This window comes from Mytilus californianus, unplaced genomic scaffold, assembly GCF_021869535.1.
Source record: "Mytilus californianus isolate M0D057914Y unplaced genomic scaffold, xbMytCali1.0.p SCAF_8, whole genome shotgun sequence".
In the NCBI taxonomy this organism is placed as follows: Eukaryota; Metazoa; Mollusca; class Bivalvia; order Mytilida; family Mytilidae; genus Mytilus; species Mytilus californianus.
Window position 1 is genome coordinate 37,784,428 of NW_026262734.1, and position 22,448 is coordinate 37,806,875.

Here is a 22,448-nt window from a genome sequence, read left to right on the forward strand (position 1 = left end):
AGGCCTTTATTTTTGCGGGAATTTGAACGTGGGCCTTCATTTTTCATGGGAATGTGAGATTTACCTTTAGCAGGACTCGGGAATTAATGATATTTTTTTTTATCTGGGAAAGAATGCTTTATTATTTTGAGAATTCGTGATGACACACCCTCCTACTGCCCTTCTTCAAAGCTGATTTTAACATTTCGGTACATAAAATGTGTCTAAAACCCTTGTTATAGAATGCAAAAAAAATGTAACATACAATGAACTTTTGACCAGGTTGTTGTAGGCCAAATGAAAAATGCCCTACCTATAGATACCAACCTTTTTTCTTCTTTTTTTAGCATGGTAAATAACAGGGAATAAAATATTATAATATTTATGGCATCAAAATCAAGTGTTGGTTTCAGCTAGAGTAGTCACAATTTGAATAACAATGAGGGAAATAAAGGGTATTTACAACTATGCTTAAAAAAATAGAAAAACAAAAGAAAACTTGTTGTTATATCTTCAATATAGAATGTTTTCTTTGCAAGTGGAATTTTAAGTTTTATCTCAACATTGTCTGGGTATTAAAAATGGAGGAATTTTGTCCAAGGGGTTTTGTCTTGCTCCCATCATTGGAATGAGTAACAAAAATGACAACTCTTATGCATTACCTTCATCTGAATAGTTTTAAATGTAGGGATGTAATAATACAAAATGTAAAATTTTTACTCATATTTTTCAGCCGGACAGTGTTGTATTCCAAGTAAAGGCTACAGACAAAGGAATTCCTCCCAGAAGTTCAGTTAATGTTATCATTACAATCACAATTGCAAATGATGATGGTCAGAATCCACCTGTATGGAGTTCCAACACTCCAACGTTTAACGTTAATGAAACAAGTCGACAGGATACGTTGATCGGTAGTCTTACAGCCACATCACAAATTTCAGGTAGTACTGGTGTCACTTTTTCGGCTATTGCAAATGGTCAAGCTGGAAGTCAAGTACCGCCATTTTATATTCAGCAAGATACAGCAAATTCAAACCAAGTCAATATCTACATACTGGATTCCTTGAACTTCGAAGATGTTAAATCGTACACATTCCAACTTAGGGCTAGGGTAAGTCATTTGATATTACAGCAGTTATACTCAGATTTGCCATGTTATTCGATGTTTAATTTTTTACTCCATAGAGTGTGTGTTTAGCTGCATCAAGATAATTTTACATTGAATATGTGTTTATGAACTGTGTGATAGCAGCAGTATTCAAAATCCATTATAAATCAATGTAAAGTTACGTGGTATTAAAGATATACAGGCAACAGCTGAACTCCACCAGCAATGATCTTAAAACTATATTTTAAACTAAATACATGTAGAAAAATGGTTAGCAGTGGTTCATTAATGAGAGGCAGAAGGATGTCATTTCTGGAATTCAGGATTGAGCTGTTTAATTTCTGGGAATTTGGGATTAGCCAGTTTAAAGTTGGGAATTTGGGAATTCAGGATTTAATAATATCGTGATTTGGAAAAGTCGCATTGTTTTTACAGTAATTCAGGAATTGGCATTCATTTCGTAATGTGACCACCTCCAATCCCACCCTTATCATGCTTGCTTGTGAATTCATCCTAATCTTTTTATATAAATGAACTACTTTTCAGGATAATGTTGGAGAAGTGTACAAGGATGTTTTCCCTGTTATCACAGTTCTAGATCAGAATGATGAAATACCTAATTTCCGTGGAGCTGATCCTCTATCTACATATATTGAAGCTTCTGTACAAGAAAATCTCGCCCCAGGAGCTGCAGTAACAACTGTAGCAGCTATAGATGAAGATATCAACCCTTTGTTTAAACAGGTAAATCTCATTCATATATGAACTACCCAACAGTGTTATGTTATTACTAGTTTTTTGTAGCCCTTTTCCAAAAAACCTGAATTTTGACTTGTAAGTAATAAGTAATGAGAGTTATTCCCCTTGCTAGAAAGTCATATTGGTTTACTACTAATATAAACAGTGATTCCAAGTTCATTTTTATGTAATGTTTAGTTTGTTTAATTTATTTTTTTTCATATCACTCTGATATCTTCTATTATACTTGTAACTAATTTTAATTCTAGAAACATTTTATTGTAGTAATAAACAATAGTGTAGATGGATCTGCTGTATTCATGTTTCCAGCAAACCGGTGCTTATTATCGGACTTGAAACAATTGAATTTAGAACCAAATTCGAGAATTTCAAAACATCTTTCTGGAAAGGGTTTTATCAAATTACAATTATGTGATGTATGATATTTTGATAATTTTACAGCTGAAATACTCTCTATATGGAGCATATGCACAAAACTTCAGCATAGATGCGTCTACTGGTGCAATAATTGCTAGATCAAGTTTTGACAGAGAAGCCTCTACCAACCATTATTATTTGTTAAATGTTAAAGTAGATGATGGCTATCCATCAGCCAGACCTAGTGCAAACGGACAGCCTAATACTGGTAAGTATACAACCAAAATGTGCTATAGTTGACCTGTGGGAAAGAATATCATTTTAAAGTATCTAAATATATTTTAAGATTTCACCTTGTTGAAAAGTTTGTTCACCATTTTTTCATATCTGTCATGATTACTGCAGTGAGATCATTGATGGTTAGTATATTTACAAATTTGACATTCAGTGAAGCCATTAGTAAATGAATTTGTCAGCTAAACCATCTTTTCAGGTTGCTTATATTGTAAACCAACTTATTTTCGTGAGTGACTTATTTTAGCGACTTTCGTGGGTACAAAAATAAAGCTAATATAAATCGTCGCAAATATGTAAAAATGGTTCTTTACTTATTTAAACATATCAAGTAAATTTGATAATTGCGAAATTAAATTACCGCGAACTGGTATAGATAGGGCTAAACGCGAAATAAAGTATCCGTGAAAATAAGTTGGTTTACGGTAACTCAAATTTATAAGAAAAAAATTTGGTAATAATTCACAGATTTTAACTGAGAAACATCTAACTATATGGAAATAATGTTAAATGAGTGAGAAATGGGAGGGGAGACTCTTTTTCTGAATTAAGGGGAAGTGAGAAGAATGGTCTTCAGAGAGAGATGTTTACTAGACTCACACTGGCATCTGGGACTCATACCTATCTATATGGATATTTTTGTGATTTTAGTTAACCCTTTGTTTTAAACAAATGATGCAAAATTGATTTAAAATGCAGTGAAGTTTGATTTACTTACAACTAAAATCGACCAATGATGTAAAAACTTATTTAAAACGAACTTATAGACACGTGTGAAATGGTAAGTCTGGAATTTTTCGCTATATTTGTGATTCAAGATGTACTCCCTGAAAAATTCACCATCCCTTTACAATGGTTGTTGTGAATTATACAGTCAGCAAAAATATACCCATCACATTTTTTATGTAAATAACTATAAAAGAAAGAAAGAAATATACTGAATCACAGTACTTTATAATTTTAATAGATTTAGATGACTATTTTTAGAAAAGATGTTAGTAACCATAAAAAAATGTAAATTCACTATAATCCTGTTTGTTATGATCTAGTCTTACTCTGCTGTATTGACTTTATCAGGTCAGTTCATGAGTGATCACATGACAATCCATGAGTGATCACATGACAATGTTACTTTCCTTTGTAGATGTAGCCACAGTTAGAGTGAAGATTGGAGATGAGAATGACAACCCACCTAATTTTGAAAAAAGTATTTACTATGCTAATGTCAATGAAGATGCTTTTATATCATCCATAGTCACAACTGTTGAAGCCAAAGACAGAGATGGTGAGATTTATTGTCAAATATTTGGATTCATGTTTTTCTTGCATGGTCTTTGTTATGATAAATATTTTCATGCACTGAATGTTCTATGAAATGTTAGGAAAATATCTAAAACAATATTGTTTTTTTACAGTTGTATTTATGAAGCAGTATACCAAATACAGTTTTATTTTAAGACATGTAAGAAGCCATACACCAAATGCACATTTGTACACCACTTAAGGAAGTCACAGATTCAGATTGCGTCATTTCAAATTAGCATTTATATTCCTGTAATTTTTTCATGTTACTCGATCACTTGAAAATACAATGTAATTTCGATGAGTCAGGGACCAACTATACATCACTTAGGAAAAAATGTGAACACTTAAGGATCTTTTTCGAAAAATAAAATAAAAGATCCAAATATGGCAAACAAAGTGTTTAAATATGAACTGAACGCACAAACTGTAACCCCAAAAAAATTGTTATCTTTATGATTACTTCTCTGTCGTTTGAGGAGAGAATTTTTCTTCTTCTTTAAATTTTATAAAGAAAATAAATATCTATTTGTACTGTTCAGTGACTTATAACTTGGTCATTATTTTTATTCAGAGGCAACATTCCAGTACAATATCGTCCCTGGTCCTGGATCATCATTTTTTTCTATCAAAACTCAACAGTTGGTCGGAGAAATTGTTGTGGCTGGAAATCTGGATTATGAAAATGGTGACAAAGTAAGTATATCCACCACTAAGTTACTTATTCTTTTGAAGTAAAATAGCGAAATTTGCGACACATTGTTTTGATGGATTAAAAGAATTTTTATGCCTCACCTACGATAGCTTCGTTCATCCATCTGTCTGTCTGTCCCGCTTCAGGTTCAAGTTTTTGGTCAAGGTAGTTTTTGATGAAGTTGAAGTCCAATCAACTTGAAACTTAGTACACATGTTCCCTGTGATATGATTTTAATGCCAAATTAGAGTTTTGACCCCAATTTCACGGTCCACTGAACATAGAAAATGTTAGTGGGAGTGGGGCATCAGTGTACTATGGACACATTCTTGTGTTTTTTGTTTGTTTTATGATTTACATTAATTTTTTATATGTGTTAATTTCTAGTTCAAAATTACTCTTTGTATCATTGAAGTTAAAATGTCGTTAAAGATAATGTGATAAATTAAAGCTTATTCACTGGTGTAAATGAAAGTAATACTTCATAAATTCTGTGCCTCTGAAGCTTTCTTCTGGATTTACCTTTATTAGGAACGCTCTAACCTTAACATTTGAAAGCCAGGAATGAGTAAATATGTAGAAAGGTTTAAAGAGCTATTATGACCAAAAGGAACCTAAACTTTGGAAGTTGGAAGTTTCATAATTTCTGAATTTATCAAAGGGCAATTTTCAAAACAGTATGTTAAGGATTGTAAAGATTGATATTGTTTCTTTTTAGGCCTATAATCTCACAATCAGAGTAAATGATGGCAAATATACTGCTGAAACCTTGGTAGAAATAACGATTAATGACGTGAACGACAATCCACCAGTCTTCGATCAACAAAGTTATGAGATCAGAAATGTGACAGAAGAGGTAGTCTACTCGCCACAGAACCCTCTCATGTTGTTAAAGGCACATGCAATGGATCCAGACACCTTCAGACAGAAAGGCATGGAGTACAGAATCTCTAATGAGGATCCTGTCATTAAAAACTTGTTTTCCATTGATTCCAACACTGGCATTTTAAATCTGGTTGGCAAATTAGACAGAGACAAACCCAATGGCAGAGATGTTTACCAGTTTAACTTACTTGCTATTGATGAGCCAGGGGAGACAATCAGATTGACAGGATATGCAACCGTACAGATTTTCCCAATCGACATAAATGATAATGCACCAATGTTTATACCTGATAAACCAACAGGATCTGTAAATGAAATGTCTCCAGTTGGTAAGTTAGGGTTTTCAACCCTCCTTTCCATTATCAAAATTAATGGTTTATTTTTTAACAAAGGCCATGTAAAATAAATTTTTTTTCTCAAGAACTGATTCTATAGATGAGGAGGACGGTGTTTAATTGTACTTGTACCCATAATGACATTGACCAGTATTTTTAACCCTGTGAAGATACTTAAGAGTTGATAAATTATCAAATAAGTCTTAAAAAGGAAGTACAACACCTTGGCCAAAAGACAAAAAAGCAAAAAGACCAACAGCAAGTACACAAATCAATACACAGAAAACTCAGGATTGAGGAACACAAACCTAACATATAAATGTAGTTTTATAGTATACAAGTTTATAAAATTAGGTCATTTACACAATGTTTAAAAAAGTGTGTGCTTGTGAGTGAAACAATTAATGTGTTGGACATGGTTTCATATTAATTTCATGCAGGAAATAGGGAAATATGTAAACCAAAATTATTTGTTTTTTTATTCAAATTTCTAAAATTATTAAAAATATTGTTTATCAAAATTTATAATTTGATATGTAATATTTTAAGAATTTGATCTTGGAGATGTGTATTTTTTGTTTACTTGTTTTCTTTAAAAAGGTATGTTTGCAAGGCTGATATTTTTTTGGGTTTATTTTGGTCATATAGCTCTTCAACTGTTTCGATTCTTACACAACTTTGGCTTTCAAATATTCGTCTTTGAGCGTTCCTGATGAAGGTTAACCCAGACAAGAAGCCCGGCTTTAGATGCATGATATTTATGAAGTGTTGTTTTCCTTTTTTTATAGTATTGTGTTCACTTTTTAGGAACCTCTGTAATGAGAGTAATTGCTGAAGACTACGATGCAGATATTAACGCTGAATTTACATTCCAAATTATTGGGGATGGAACTCCAAGAACAGCTTTTAGAATAGAGGGTGATGGACAGGTGTTTACAACAGTGGCAGACCTGGACAGAGAAAAATATGCTCAGTATTTCTTTGTTGTCCAGGCGGTTGACAAGGGAACTAATCCACAAACTCAGACCAGTTCAGCAACCGTCACAGTTAATATCATTGATATAAATGATAATCCACCAGTGTTTGAGGAGTCTGTATACCATGTGACTATTCCAGAGACCCATTCTGGTGCAATTCTCACGATTAAGGCTGATGATCCCGATGTTGATGAGGTGTTGAGGTATTCCCTCAATACAGATGCTTACAAACATTTCACCATTACAACCCAAGGCAGGGAGGGTATCATTGGAGTGTACAATGGCAGTGTAAGTGTGATTAAAGTCATAGAATTCGAGACACTAGGAATGCTTATCCAACAGCGGCAGCATTAATTATTTGTATAAAGCTTTATATTTCAGAAGTTAGAATACCTGTATGCTTCATACCTGGTTTACAAATGCTTTATTTTACAAAGTTTTTGTCTGATATATATATATCTATTGTTCTTGACCTCATTTTAATGGTTTAGGGACTGCTTAAAAAACTATTGTTTATTTGCTGTGAGAATTTTGCATTTTTCATAAGTAATAGGATAACTATATTTGGTATATGGGATCCTTGCAAGCTCTGCATGTTCATACGACAGTATTCTCATGACCATGACCTCATGGTCCAGTGATGAAGGTTACGTAATTAGGGTCATTTCTAAGATAGTTTAAGCAATAGGTCAACTGTAATTGATGTATTCAATGATGGTAAGATGTCTTTCTGGCAGGTTTCATCGGACATTGACCTCATTTTCATTGTTCATTGGTCATTGTTAAGTTTTTTTTTTCTTTTCTTTTAGTCTAGATACCATAAGCAATATGTAAACTAAATATGGTGTATGGAATGATTGTAAGGGGTACATGTCTGTCCAGTAGGTTTCATTTTACATTGACCTCAATTATTCATGTTTCATTGATCAATGTTAAGTTTTTGTGGTTTAGATGTTTCTAAGATACTATAACCAATAGGTCAACTATATTTGGTGTATGGAATGATTGTATGGTGTACATGTTCAACTGGCAGGATTCAACTAACCTTGACCTCATTTTCATGGTTTACTGGTCAATGTTAAGTTTTCATGGTTCAGTCTGTATCTCAGGTGTAAGAAATGATTGTATGATGTACATGTTCATCTGACCTTTACCTCATTTACATGGATCAATGATAATGCTTAGTTTATATGTATTCAGTGTTCTCCCCAGGCCCTTAAAGGACCGCGGGCCCGCGATGTATAATTTTTCACCGCGGTGGTATCGTTCTTACCGCGATGTATAATTTTTCTCCGTGGTGCTAAAATTTCAGTTAAAAAATCGTAAATCGGTAAAGTTTTAAACGACTTGTTAAATCTTTTCCGTGCGGTGTAAAATTCCAGGTGAAATTTGACCAGTTCAAACCAGTTCAACACAGATTGTTTACACCACGTGATCGATTTACCTTATGAGGTTAACCTTGTTGATTGCATTTAATCGATGCAATTAACACTTGTAACATGATTCTTTTGTGTTTTAATTAAGAGTTCATAACTTTATGATCACAGATAACTATTTTATGGCTTCACTCTCCACCCATGCACTGACCTGTGACAAGTCGGTAAATACTTTGTACACAAACAGTGTCTTGACCCGATAGGTACATTTTGTGTACATCATAAAGGTGGCTAATTACGTATAATGGACAACTATACATTTCCCAATTCTTATAATATAGTATTATATGTCTCTGATTAAACCATGGACAATATTATCTTTAAGTATGACATAGTTATTGCATGATAGTCGGGTTTCAAACTGTAATATCTGTCTGTACATATCACATGACCCAGTTAGTTCACGTAGAATATTCAAATTTATTTACAATTAATTGCAATCTATTATATTTTATAAATAAAATGCATGACTGTACCTTAAAACTGGATATCTATATCCATAATCAATGAATAACAGAAGTAATCTAATTCTTGCAAATTTTATCCAAAAGCACATGTTAAATCTATTTATATCTACTTCCTGTCATTTAGGCGGGAAAATAGGGAGACTTAGTTGTTGACATTGAATATGGTTACTTATAGATCTATAGACCAAAGATAAATTTATAGATTTAGGAATTCCTTTTAAATTGTTCATGACAAATAAAGATTTAGATTTCAGGGCAGTATTAAGCCTGTATCTATGTTTGATTATCACCAAAGACAAGAAAGGTTAATATTTACAAGAAATCTATGGCAAAATGTTCTAAAATTTATGAAAAATTTCTTTTTATTAAAATCTAAGATAGAAACTGGTTCAAATAATAAAACAATATTTGCAATTGTTCTTGTTAATTTTATATCTTCTTATGACAAGAATCCTTTCACATACAACAATTTTTTTTCTAGAAACTAGAAAGTTTTTTAAATAGAACATTTTTGTTCACTTTTAATGATATTTTATTTCTATTGATTTTGGATTTTATAAAAGATTTAATTACTTTAAATTCAGATGAATATTTTATTATGAATCATAATTTATTTATTTTAAAAAAATATTAAAGTATACAAACTGTTTTTTGATTTACTTCTTTTTTACCAATAATTTTTTTAATCAATGTCTACATAACACAGTACCACAGTATTAAAACAAAACAAGAGACATAAAAACTACAGTAACTAGAGCTAAGCGATGCGACGCGACACAACTGATTGCATGAAATATTTCACCAAGAAGTCCACACGCTTTACCCTGGTGCTATCCAAAAATCCTGGGGAGAACACTGTGTATTTGTAGTAAAACCTTTGTCTTAGAGAATTTCAACAAAATTTAATCAAAATCAGTAAAGCAGGAGAAATATTTCAGCCTATTCATTCTAATGATGCATTTTGCAAAAAGGAATGAAAAAGAAGTAAAGAATTTATACTTAATGATTTTACCAAGATGAATTGATAATCTTATTTGAAAATTTAGTTAAATGTTGATATCTGATGTTCAGTAGTTGTCGTTTGTTGATGTGGTTCATAAGTGTTTCTCGTTTCTCGTTTTTTATATAGATTAGACAGTTGGTTTTCCCGTTTGAATGGTTTTACACTAGTAATTTTTGGGGCCCTTTATAGCTTACTGTTCGATGTGAGCCAAGGCTCGGTGTTGAAGACCGTACTGTGACCTATAATGGTTTACTTTTATAAATTTTGACTTGGATAGAAATTTGTCTCATTGGCACTCATACCACATCTTCTTATATCTATGATTAACAATGATTTTGTATAATATATATATATACACAAACATGTAGATGTAGACATCTATTATTATAAATGTAGGCAATGTTTTTTACCTTTTAGAACCCTGATTATGAAGCAGGAGAAACATTCTTCAATTTAACAGCTACAGTAAAAGATCGTGAAGATAAATATACTGCATCTACCAACATACAGATCACCATTGAGGATGTAAATGATGAAAAGCCAATATTCATGATCAAAAATAAAGAGATCAGTAAGGATGAAGGGACTGCAACTCCTATTGACACAGAACTTGCCACGTTTACCGCAACTGATCGTGATACAGGCCTAAATGGTGAAATCAGGTTTGTGAAGAAAATTTTAAATTTGCATTGAACTTAAAACGCTGAAAACAATAATTCTTTATTTTGAGAGGATGACACAGTTAGTTATACAACTAATCTTCCATGAGGCTTCTATGGAAAAACACAATGATATATATGCATATAAGTTTCGATATGAGAAATAATTTACTTTTTGTGTATTGATAGGACTTTATGTAATATAAAAAAAAATATATAAAACCTTTATCAAATGGTTAATTCTTACAGAAACATTTCTTTCGTGTCTTTGTTTAAGTGTACCAGTGATTAAGATCAAACAAAACTATCCAACACTATGATGTATCTTGAGTCATGGTGTTGTTTGTATTTATTAGACTTATGATTTGTAATTCCCCACCACTTTTTTCAACGACAACGCGTGCAATTTCGTATTTCTTGTTTGAAAAATGCTCATTTCAACATGGGTAGGCATTATATTAGTTAATATCTTGCACTGAGCCATTAGGACATTTTTTTGTTCTGTAAGAAATGTATTTTTTTTTAAATAATTTTACTTAAAATGAGCTTGATATGCAAAGTCAGTTAACACTGTGAAAAGTAAATGGTTTTCTTCAGCTTTAAGTCTGGAGGATGGTTTTAGTATAAAAATGCATTCTTTTCTTTTTTAGTTACTTCATAGGAAAAGAACCCAGAGATGAAAATCCAAAAGAATATTTCAAGTTGGAGGAATACACTGATTCTACTACATCTAAACGGTCAGCCAGAATCAGACTAAATAAGCTACTTGATCGAGAACATATCGCTAAACATACCGTGTATATTTTGGCTATGGACAAAGGTAAATAGGTCAACATGTAAATAAAACATTAATACTTTTAAATAGTGGCATCATATTTTGTAAATTTATCTGTACCTGTAAAAAAGAGGTATAGTTATATATATACGCAAGTGTAATAGATGAAAGAAAATTCTGCTATAATTTTTATAAAAATGGTGTCTTCTACAATACACCTTATCGCTATTTGTCCGGCCATTACTGGACATCACACAGGTTCTCGTAAAATTTTGACGTCATAATACAAAATATCTGACGCCACAATGGAAAAGTGATTGTTGTATGACGTCAATAGTTCAAGCGGGACGGATTCTCGGGTCAGCCGGGAATAGCGATAAGGTGTATTATACATACGTTGTTTTTCAAGAGAAAGTTTCTAACCAAAAAAACATTTGAATCTTGTTTCAAACTTAAAATAAAGGATTAGTTTGAAGTCGGAAAGGGAAAAAAATCATTGTTTTAATTGTATCAACTTTTTTGTAGGTGTTCCTAGTTTGACCGGTACTGCAACATTGACCGTCAGTGTCAATGACATTAATGACGAGTTTCCAAAAATCAAAGGTGTTCCTTATGCTAAAATAATGGAAAATGCACCAATAAATACTCTCATAACGACTGTGTTAGGTGAAGATCCCGATCTACCTGACAATGGACCTCCTTTTGGATTTGATGGAATACCTTGTACTAGCCAAAGTCAACCACAGTGTAAATTTGATGTCAACTTTATGGCAGGTAAGGAGGATAGTACTCTGTTAAGGATTTTCAAAGTTACAACCCCTGAACTTTGACATTTTTCTGTAACTTTAGTTTGCCTCAACCAAATGTTGTGAAACGTATACACAATGCTTATTACCATTAAACACAGATCAAGTTTGAAATTGGGTGGTATCACTTTTACCATTCTTGAGTTCTGCCCCTTTATAAATGGAGAAATTGCTAAATCTGTCCTTTCTGTTCTATAACTTTAGTTTGCCTCCACCAAATGTTATGAAACTTATACACAATGCTTATTATGAAATCACAAAACGGTCTTTACTACGTGAATCCTGCATCTGTATGTGGAAGTTAACTCATGCATATTAACAAGTGGGGGCATCTGTGGCCCATAGACATTCTCCATTTATTTTTTTTTCAGTATCAGTTTGTAGAAACAACAACAACTGCATTCTTCATCAGATGTTAATGAAACTTTGTACATAGTAAGATTTTGACATGAAGATGTGCAAATTAGTAGTGCATCCTTGTCCTTTGACAAATACCAGAGTTATGTCCCTTTGCATGTAGAATGAATTAGTAATTGTCCATATTTTATATCAACAAGAGACCACATTACACTTTCTTTATGTTTACCTAAATTGATTTTTTTTTTTTTTTTTACAAAAATCTTCTTGGAATTTACCTCACTTGTGAAGTCAAAGGCTTATAGGGTATTTAACTTTGGATATCCTTTGGATTAGAAGTATATTTGTTTTTCAAAACTGGGAAAAAAAATCAGTTTTTAATCACAATAATTGTTTTCTCATACCAGGTTTGGATGGTGGAAATGGTGGAGCTCAAATCAAATCAAAAGAAGTATTTGATAGAGAGGTTAAGAAGTTTTATTACCTTCCCATTAAAATGTGGGATAAACGAGGAGTTTCTAATGTACTGAGTCAGACTGGTACCAATACACTAACTATTGAGATAGGGGACATAAACGACAACCCACATGGACCAGGAACACAGAATATACATGTGTATAATTACAAAGGTAAATATCATATACAGAATCTATGAAAGGATTGTCCAAGATGATTTATAATAAATGTTTGTATTCTTTTATTTCTCACTCATGTTAAATCATATTTGCTTTATTCATTATTTCATATATTCATACTCGTAAATTCATACTCATAAATTCATCATCGTTTCATATTTCATTGACATGACATGACCTGACTCATCCCAAACTTTTCATATGCATGTGTACTAACATTTATATGGTCTGGAAGGTCCCCATACTTTCACTCATGAAAAGTTGTCATTTTAAGTCAACTAACATTTCCCAGTAACTCTTGGTTAGTGGATGTGTATGGTCATTTGGGAGTAAAATCTAAAGCTGTTGTTTTTGCAGGTTTTTATGATATATTTTATATTTTACTCCTGTGAAATCATTTTTGCTTTATTATTCTTTACTCCAGAGAAATCCTTTTTTCTTTATTATTAGCTCACCTGACCTGAAAGGTCAAGTGAGCTTTTCTCATCACTTTGCGTCCGTCGTCCGTCGTCCTGCGTCCGTCGTCCATCGTCCGTCGTCCGTCGTCCGTAAACTTTTACAAAAATCTTCTCCTCTGAAACTACTGGGCCAAATTTAACCAAACTTGGCCACAATCATCATTGGGGTATCTAGTTTTAAAAATGTGTGGCGTGACCCGGTCAACCAACCAAGATGGCCGCCACGGCTAAAAATAGAACATAGGGGTAAAATGCAGTTTTTAGCTTATAACTCAAAAACCAAAGCATTAAGAGCAAATCTGACATGGGGTAAAATTGTTCATCAGGTCAAGATCTATCTGCCCTGAAATTTTCAGATGAATCGAACAACCTGTTGTTGGGTTGCTGCCCCTGAATTGGTAATTTTAAGGAAATTTTGCTGTTTTTGGTTATTATCTTGAATATTATTATAGATAGAGATAAACTGTAAACAGCAATAATGTTCAGCAAAGTAAGATTTACAAATAAGTCAATATAACCGAAATGGTCAGTTGACCCCTTTAGGAGTAATTGCCCTTTATAGTCAATTTTTAACCATTTTTCGTAAATCTTAGTAATCTTTTACAAAAATCTTCTCCTCTGAAACAACTGGGCCAAATTAAACCAAACTTGGCCACAATCATCATTGGGGTATCTAGTTTAAAAAATGTGTGGCGTGACCCGGCCAACCAACCAAGATGGCCGCCACAGCTAAAAATAAAACATAGGGGTAAAATGCAGTTTTTGGCTTATAACTCAAAAACCAAAGCATTTAGAGCAAATCTGACATGAAGTAAAATTGTTTATCAGGTCAAGATCTATCTGCCCTGAAATTTTCAGATGAATCGAACAACCTGTTGTTGGGTTGCTGCCCCTGAATTGGTCATTTTAAGGAAATTTTGCTGTTTTTGGTTATTATCTTGAATATTATTATAGATAGAGATAAACTGTAGACAGCAATAATGTTCAGCAAAGTAAGATTAACAAATAAGTCAACATGACTGAAATGGTCAGTTGACCCCTTTAGGAGTTATTGCCCTTTATAGTCAATTTTTAACAATTTTTCTTAAATCTTAGTAATCTTTTACAAAAATCTTCTCCTCTGAAACTCCGTGGCCAAATTAAACCAAACTTGGCCACAATCATCATTTGGTTATCTAGTTTTAAAAATGTGTGGCGTGACCTGGTCAACCAACCAAGATGGCCGCCACGGCTAAAAATAGAACATAGGGGTAAAATTCAGTTTTTGGCTTTTAACTCAAAAACCAAAGCATTTAAAGCAAATCTGACATGAAGTAAAATTGTTTATCAGGTCAAGATCTATCTGCCCTGAAATTTTCAGATGAATCGGACAACCCGTTATTGGGTTGCTGCCCCTGAATTGGTAATTTTAAGGAAATTTTGCTGTTTTTGGTTATTATCTTGAATATTATTATAGATAGAGATAAACTGTAAACAGCAATAATGTTCAGCAAAGTAAGATTTACAAATAAGTCAATATAACCGAAATGGTCAGTTGACCCCTTTAGGAGTAATTGCCCTTTATAGTCAATTTTTAACCATTTTTCGTAAATCTTAGTAATCTTTTACAAAAATCTTCTCCTCTGAAACAACTGGGCCAAATTAAACCAAACTTGGCCACAATCATCATTTGGTTATCTAGTTTTGAAAATGTGTGGCGTGACCTGGTCAACCAACCAAGATGGCCGCCACGGCTAAAAATAGAACATAGGGGTAAAATTCAGTTTTTGGCTTTTAACTCAAAAACCAAAGCATTAAAAGCAAATCTGCCATGAAGTAAAATTGTTTATCAGGTCAAGATCTATCTGCCCTGAAATTTTCAGATGAATCGGACAACCCGTTGTTGGGTTGCTGCCCCTGAATTGGTAATTTTAAGGTGATTTTGCTGTTTTTGGTTATTATCTTGAATATTATTATAGATAGAGATAAACTGTAAAAAACAATAAATGTCGGCAAAGTAAGATCTACAAATAAGTCAACATGACCGAAATTGTCAGTTGACCCCTTTAGGAGTTATTGCCCTTTATAGTCAATTTTTAACCATTTTTTCGTAAATCTTAGTAATCTTTTACAAAAATCTTCTCCTCTGAAACTACTGGGCCAAGTTAATTATAGATAGAGATAATTGTAAGCAGGAAAAATGTTCTGTAAATTAAGATGTACAAACACATCACCATCACCAAAACACAATTTTGTCATGAATCCATCTGCGTCCTTTGTTTAATATTCACATAGACCAAGGTGAGCGACACAGGCTCTTTAGAGCCTCTAGTTTTTTACTCATATGAATCGTTTTTTTTTTTGTTGCTTTATTCACACTTTTATATATTCATACTCATAAATTCATCATCATTTCATATTACGTTGACCTGACCTCTGTTTTTATTGATGGTCTGGTCTTTTCAAATAATTTAATATTTCTATCCTGAAATTTTTAATTTGCAACTGTTTTGATAATTTGATGTGTTGTTTTTGCTGAATAAAAATTCACCAATCAACTATTAACTGAGCAGCCCCAATGGTCATACCTTGTACCGTAAGAGTGTGTTTCTTTTTTAACTGCAACAGTATAATTCAAATTTTTCTTATTCAATCTTATTCATTGATGACCGTCATTGCAGCCAAAGGTTTACTCCAGTTTATACCAATTTCATGGTGTCACAAGTATGAATACCTACACATGTACAAGACTTTATACTGTTTGTTTATAGTACGTTCAGTTTACACATCAATAAATTCCTCCATTATTGCAAAAGAAAGAAGACCTATTTTTGGCCTTAGAGATTTATTTTAAGTGTACATTTATATCTATAGTACAGATTGCTTTCCTCAGGGAATCGGGTGTTAGATTTTGTTTATTGCTTTGTAAAAAAGAAAATGTATTATTAAATTTCATATTTCCAAGGAAGTATTTAAAATCTTTAGAGCTGTTTCAGAATTAAACAGAGGGAGGCACTTTTCTAGAACCCAACCACCCATAAAATTAAATTCTCAGTTTACTTATAATTCTTACAAAATTCTAAGGAAAATGCAACCACCCACTATAAATTGATTTTATTGCATCCCATCCCCCACAGTGATCAATTTTGGAATAGCCCTTAAAAAAGTGTCCTGAGAAATTTTATAACGTAGGGTCAAATTGCTATGTATTAATAGTTATATCAAACAAATATTTTTGAGTGAGCCTTATTTGAAAATTAATAAAGACTGATTTCCTTTTACTTTTGTATTAAGTGGTTTAACATTCTGACAGCAAATTTATGTAAATTTCTCTTTATTTTTCATATGTATGATATGCCTTTCTAATATATATATATATTTTTTGGTGTTACCTAATTTAAACCTATTGTTATATTACACCTATTGTGATCATTCCATACTTATCTTTTAGGAATGTTTAAGAATATTGAAATTGGAGCTGTAAATTATGCAGATTTAGATGACCATGACATTGATGACAAGACCTTTGTTGGCCCTGATAAATATACCAAATTTTTCAGGTAAGACTTTAATCATAGCATTGATAAGATTTATATTTTATCAAAGGTACATATATTAAGTTAAGGAAACAGTAATTATACCAATTTAAGGGCTATTCTTTTGAAATGGATGAGGGTTGGTTGAAAGGGACCGTAAATATCCCTGCAACAATCCTACTTTTTTTAAATATTTTGTATTAATATGAATAGGCTTAATGATCCATGATCCATTATCTATGTTTAATGATAAGTTTTTTTTATTAAAATAAGTGATTTCTTCCTTTCCTCCAACATCCATTTTATTGAACTAAGTGATTTCTTCCTTCCAACATCCATTTTATTGGAATAAGTGATTTCTTCCTTCCAACATCTATTTTCTTCGACTAAGTGATTTCTTCTTTCTCACCAACATCCATTTTATTGGAATATACAAATTCGTTCTTTTGCTGTTATATTTCCAGAGCCAAATTTCAATGTTTTGATAAGTATTTATTGTGCGCTTCATTCTAGAAAGAATATACATGGATAGTTATAAATTATAGAATTGTTTCAAAATTTATAGGAGAAAAAAAAGAAGCAAACTGCTTGGTCTTCAACAATGATGGTAAAGTCACAGCTTGTTAAGAGCCTAAATTCCCGTATAAAGTTTAAGTGTGACCAATGATTGTGATATTACCAGATAACTTTTTATTGTCTGAATCCATTCTTAAAACATGTTCAATTAAATGATGCAGGATTAAACAGTTTATTGAATCTGATGTGTTCATGTACTTTGAACTTATTGAAGACAAATATATCTGCAATAATATGTGAACCAATTTTTTTCTATTGAAGTGTGAACAGGGAGTCTGGAATGATAACTATGCTTCATAATGTACCAACTGGCAAATGGACATTTAACGTGGATGTGTCGGACAGAGTTGATGGGTTAACTACGACATCCTCCGTTACAGTAATGATTGAGGAAATGCCAGAGGAAGCACCATATAAATCAGGATCTGTTAGACTCTCAGGTATGTTTTCATGATATGCTTTCAAAGATGGTCTAGTTTTGTATATCAAAAATTATGAAGAACAATTTATGAGGTAAAACAGTGTCATTACAGTTTTAATAGAGACTGTCAAATCCTAGATTGATGTTATGACATTTTCAAATACAATATTTTTATTTCCCTTTTAAAGCAACTGTTAGAAGATTTGCCCTCTTTGTATTTGGGGAATAGCATAAGAAGCCTCATTTATCATTGTGTAAGATGGTCAGACCTAAATTTGCAATTTGTTAATGGTTTTTCTCAGCTACAATCTCATAGATGGCCGACAGGCCTGAGATGAGATGTGGCCAAGAAACATCCTCGATTTTGAAAGACCATTGATAATCTGTTTATTGCTATTTTGCCTATGACGTCGTTGATGTTTACATTGACAACGTCACGTGCACCCTTAGTTTCTGACGATAATTTTCCATCTCAAGAGAGTAGCATGGTATGAAAAATTATCACAAAAAAAGATCAAAGGAAAAATGCACAAAATAGCGATAATAGCTTATATCATTTAACAAGTTTAAGTAATTTTTAAGTAGTTTATTGTAGCAGGAAAAAAGATATTTTGGAAGGTAAAACCTTGATTAATGTTGTCAAATATTCATACCTTACTGTTATTCTGCTACTGATGATGTGACTGAAATACATCTCCACATCCAAACCTGATTTTGATAAACATCTCGATTAATCCTTCTGATTAGTGTTTTAAGAAATTAACTTTCTATAAATTACACAAATTATTCAATTTTCCTTAGCTTTTTCAATTCCTTTAATGTAAATTGTATAAAACATCAAACATACCCAATACATACAAAACCTAAACCATAATGGACAAAAAAAGCTTGATTGTTGGGTAAACAATGACAACAATTATAAGTAATTTATAATTAAACAATATTTTAGGTACAACACCAGAAAAATTCATTACACCAGATAGTAAAGGGGAGTCACCTTACGATAAATTTAGAACACGTCTTGCTAATAGCCTTGGAGCAGATAAAGAAAACGTACAGATGATCAGTGTTTTAAAGAAAGACGATTTCACAGACGTCAGGTTCTCTGCTCACGGCTCACCATACTACTCAAACACTAAAATGAATGGAGCTGTACTCAGAAACAAAAATGAAGTAAGTTTTTAAAAGTAATGTACTAAGATACAAATTGAAATAACTTGCAAACAAGTGAATTGGTTAGAAATAATAAAATGGAACCAGTTATATATAAAGTAATTTGGTAATAAATGTAAAAACGAATAAGTTATAAAATGATAAAAAGTAGAGTAATAAACTGATTGAAGTGTCAACTGGTAATCAATGCAGGCTGCTATTGTGTCAAAATTTTTACTGAGGGATATTCATTTGTAAAGTAATACAGTTTATTGTATGAGAGGGGGGGGGGGGGGGGGGGTACCCAAGGTGCAATCAAAAACCTAAGTCGAAGAACAACAGACTACATCATTGTCAAAAGAAAAATGAAGAAAGGTTAAACACTAGTCCACCAAAAAACTAAAGATTGAGCAACTTAAAACCCCGCCAAAAACCATTTGAAGGGGGAACAGTTTCTGCTCCACTTTTTCCTGCTGTCATCTTTCTAACTGCAAATAAAAACTTGGGGATAAGAAAGGCTCCGTGATATCATGATTGACAAAATAACTATAGATTTGAGAGATGTAGCTGCAAGATGTAGAAATATGCATATTGTACTAGCAAGAGCAGGAGCATTTTTTAGAAATAGTGTGTAAAAGAACAGATCAAACATGGGAGCACAATCTCATTTAGAAATTCTTATATAATGCTTAGAAAATTATCCTCAGATAATGAAAGTCCAGTACCCCTAACTTTTTTCATTATTTATTAAGTTGATTCAAGTTATTTCTAAGATTTACTGTAAACAATAAAGTTTATATTTTAATTAAATTTGTGTTACAGTTTGCGCAAGATGCAGGTGCTACCATTGAAATGATCAACATCGACGAATGTTTAAAGGAAACTTGTGAATCTGGTTGTTATAACTTCCTTAACGTGACAGGCAAGGCAAACTTGGTGAACGTCAGGGGGAACGCCATTGTTGGAGTTGAGACATTTGTCCAAGGGAAGTGTGGATGTCATGAACCAGTCAGTCAGACGGAGTGTGACCCTACTTATTGTTATAATGGAGGAACATGCAAGAAAGATTACTGGAATGTTTTGAAGTATGAGGAGAGATGAAGATTTACTTATGACTATCAGATCTCTGACATAAAATATCACTTGTTGGAATCTTTTATAATTTTTTTTTATCATATTTCACATTTTTAAAGGAAAATGTTTTTTTTTAAACACATGAGTAAAACAAAATGAGGGCTTAAATGTATTTAGACAGGACATGTTGACTTACATAGGTTTGCTGTCTCAAATCTCAAGTATATCTATAGATATTTTATAGTTTTATTGTCGAGCCTGCGACTTTTGTCGCAGAAAGCTCGACATAGGGATAGCGATCCGGCGGCGGCGGCGGCGTTAGCTAACTTCTTAAAAGCTTTATATTTTAGAAGATGGAAGACCTGGATGCTTCATACTTTGTATATGGATGCCTCATGTTACGAAGTTTCCGTCAGTCACATGTCCAATGTCCTTGACCTCATTTTCATGGTTCAGTGACTACTTGAAAAAAAAGTTCAGATTTTTTGTAATGTTAAATTTTCTCTTATTATAAGTAATAGGATAACTATATTTGGTATATGCATACCTTGCAAGGTCCTCATGCCCGTCAGACAGTTTTCACTTGACCTCGACCTCATTTCATGGATCAGTGAACAAGGTTAAGTTTTCGTGGTCAAGTCCATATCTCAGATACTATAAGCAATAGGTCTAGTATATTCGGTGTATGGAAGGACTGTAAGGTGTACATGTCCAACTGGCAGGTGTCATCTGACCTTGACCTCATTTTCATGGTTCAGTGGTTATAGTTAAGTTTTTGTGTTTTGGTCTGTTTTTCTTATTCTGTATGCAATAGGTCTACTATATTAGGTGTATGGAATGATTGTAAGGTGTACATGTCTAGCTGGCAGGTGTCATCTGACCTTGACCTCATTTTCATGGTTCAGTGGTCAAAGTTAAGTTTTTGAGTTTTGGTCTTTTTTTCTAATACTGCATGCAATAGGTCAGCTATATTTGGTGTATGGAATGATTGTAAGGTGTACATGTCTAGCTGGCAGGTGTCATCTTACCTTGACCTCATTTTCATGGTTCAGTGGTCAAAGTTAAGTTTTTGAGTTTTGGTCTTTTTTTCTAATACTATATGCAATAGTTCAACTATATTTGGTGTATGGAAATATTTTATGATCTATATGTCAGTCACGCAGATTTTATTTGACCTTGACCTCATTTTCAAGGTTCATTGCTCAGTGTTAAGTTTTTGTGTTTTCGTCTGTTTTTCTTAAACTATAAGCAATAGGTCAACTATATTTGTTGTATGGAAGAATTGTTAGCTGTACATGCCTGCCTAGCATGGTTCATCTGACCTTGACCTCATTTTCATGGTTCATTGGTCAATGTTTAGTTTACTTGGTTAATGTGAAGTTTATGTGACAGTTGTAATAAAGCTTTATATTTAGGACTATCAACATAATATCAATGATTAGTAAAGAAGGCGAGACATTTCAGCGTGTGCACTCTTGTATTTCAAGGCAATGTTACTTTTGTTCTATGGTTTCTGATGTAGCTTAATACAAAAAAGTGCTTTGGACCCACAAAATTTACAATGTAGTATGGCGTTCATTATCACTGAACTAGTACATATATTTGTTTAGGGGCCAGCTGAAGGACGCCTCCGGGTGCGGGAATTTCTCGCTGCATTGAAGACCTGTTGGTGACCTTCTGCTGTTGTCTGTTCTATGGTCGGGTTGTTGTCTCTTTGACACATTCCCCATTTCCATTCTCAATTTTAATCGCTAATTAAATTACTAAAACATGATAAATGACTCAGTTCAAAACTTGTAATTATTGTCCTTTATATAAAAATTAGTCCACAGCAACTATTATTAAGTAAAAAAAAATGAGAAAGAAAATAATTAAGAAAACATTGAAACTCCATTATAAAGGTTATTTTTTCTTACAGTTGTGAATGTTCAGCAGGATTTGATGGACCAAGATGCCAGTCTACACGTCATGGTTTTGACGGAACTGGTTATGCCTTGTATAAACCTTTGGAACAATGTGAAAACTCTGAAACTAGTATAGAGTTTATTACTTCAAGTGACAACGGGCTAATTATGTATAATGGCCCTGTGTCAGATAACTTTCAACCTCAAGATTATATGTCCTTGGAGTTGGCAGGGGGATACCCAATTCTAAAAATAGACCAAGGATCAGGAGCACAGACACTGTCTATAAATAGTCCCTCCCTGAATGGAGGAAGTAAACTAAGTGATGGTAAATGGCATCATATAAATATCAGGAGAAAAGGAAAGGTAATTTTTTACATTCATAACATAATTAGCTCCATTAGAAAAAATATTTTGAATAAGAATTCAGAACTAAAACCTACAAAGCTTTCTTGACATATCTGGTTTTTTTTTAAACAAATTTTTGCCATTTTTTTATGTATGATAAAGTTTAATTTCA

The 22,448-nt window shown here is 32.7% G+C and overlaps 1 protein-coding gene across 1 annotated transcript in view; it reads left to right on the forward strand.

The window, feature by feature from the left end:
• The window catches only part of LOC127711680 (neural-cadherin-like), a 51,699-nt gene that overhangs the window by 17,651 nt on the left and 11,600 nt on the right, over positions 1-22,448 (forward strand). The window contains exons 10-25 of the mRNA XM_052217790.1: positions 713-1,090; positions 1,634-1,831; positions 2,288-2,471; positions 3,642-3,782; positions 4,374-4,495; positions 5,212-5,707; positions 6,521-6,978; positions 10,014-10,258; positions 10,906-11,075; positions 11,556-11,804; positions 12,601-12,822; positions 16,717-16,825; positions 17,639-17,817; positions 18,748-18,971; positions 19,773-20,035; positions 21,943-22,294. Of these exons, the coding sequence (XP_052073750.1) occupies positions 713-1,090; positions 1,634-1,831; positions 2,288-2,471; positions 3,642-3,782; positions 4,374-4,495; positions 5,212-5,707; positions 6,521-6,978; positions 10,014-10,258; positions 10,906-11,075; positions 11,556-11,804; positions 12,601-12,822; positions 16,717-16,825; positions 17,639-17,817; positions 18,748-18,971; positions 19,773-20,035; positions 21,943-22,294 (3,990 nt within the window). The remainder of the gene's footprint in view (positions 1-712; positions 1,091-1,633; positions 1,832-2,287; positions 2,472-3,641; positions 3,783-4,373; positions 4,496-5,211; positions 5,708-6,520; positions 6,979-10,013; positions 10,259-10,905; positions 11,076-11,555; positions 11,805-12,600; positions 12,823-16,716; positions 16,826-17,638; positions 17,818-18,747; positions 18,972-19,772; positions 20,036-21,942; positions 22,295-22,448) is intronic.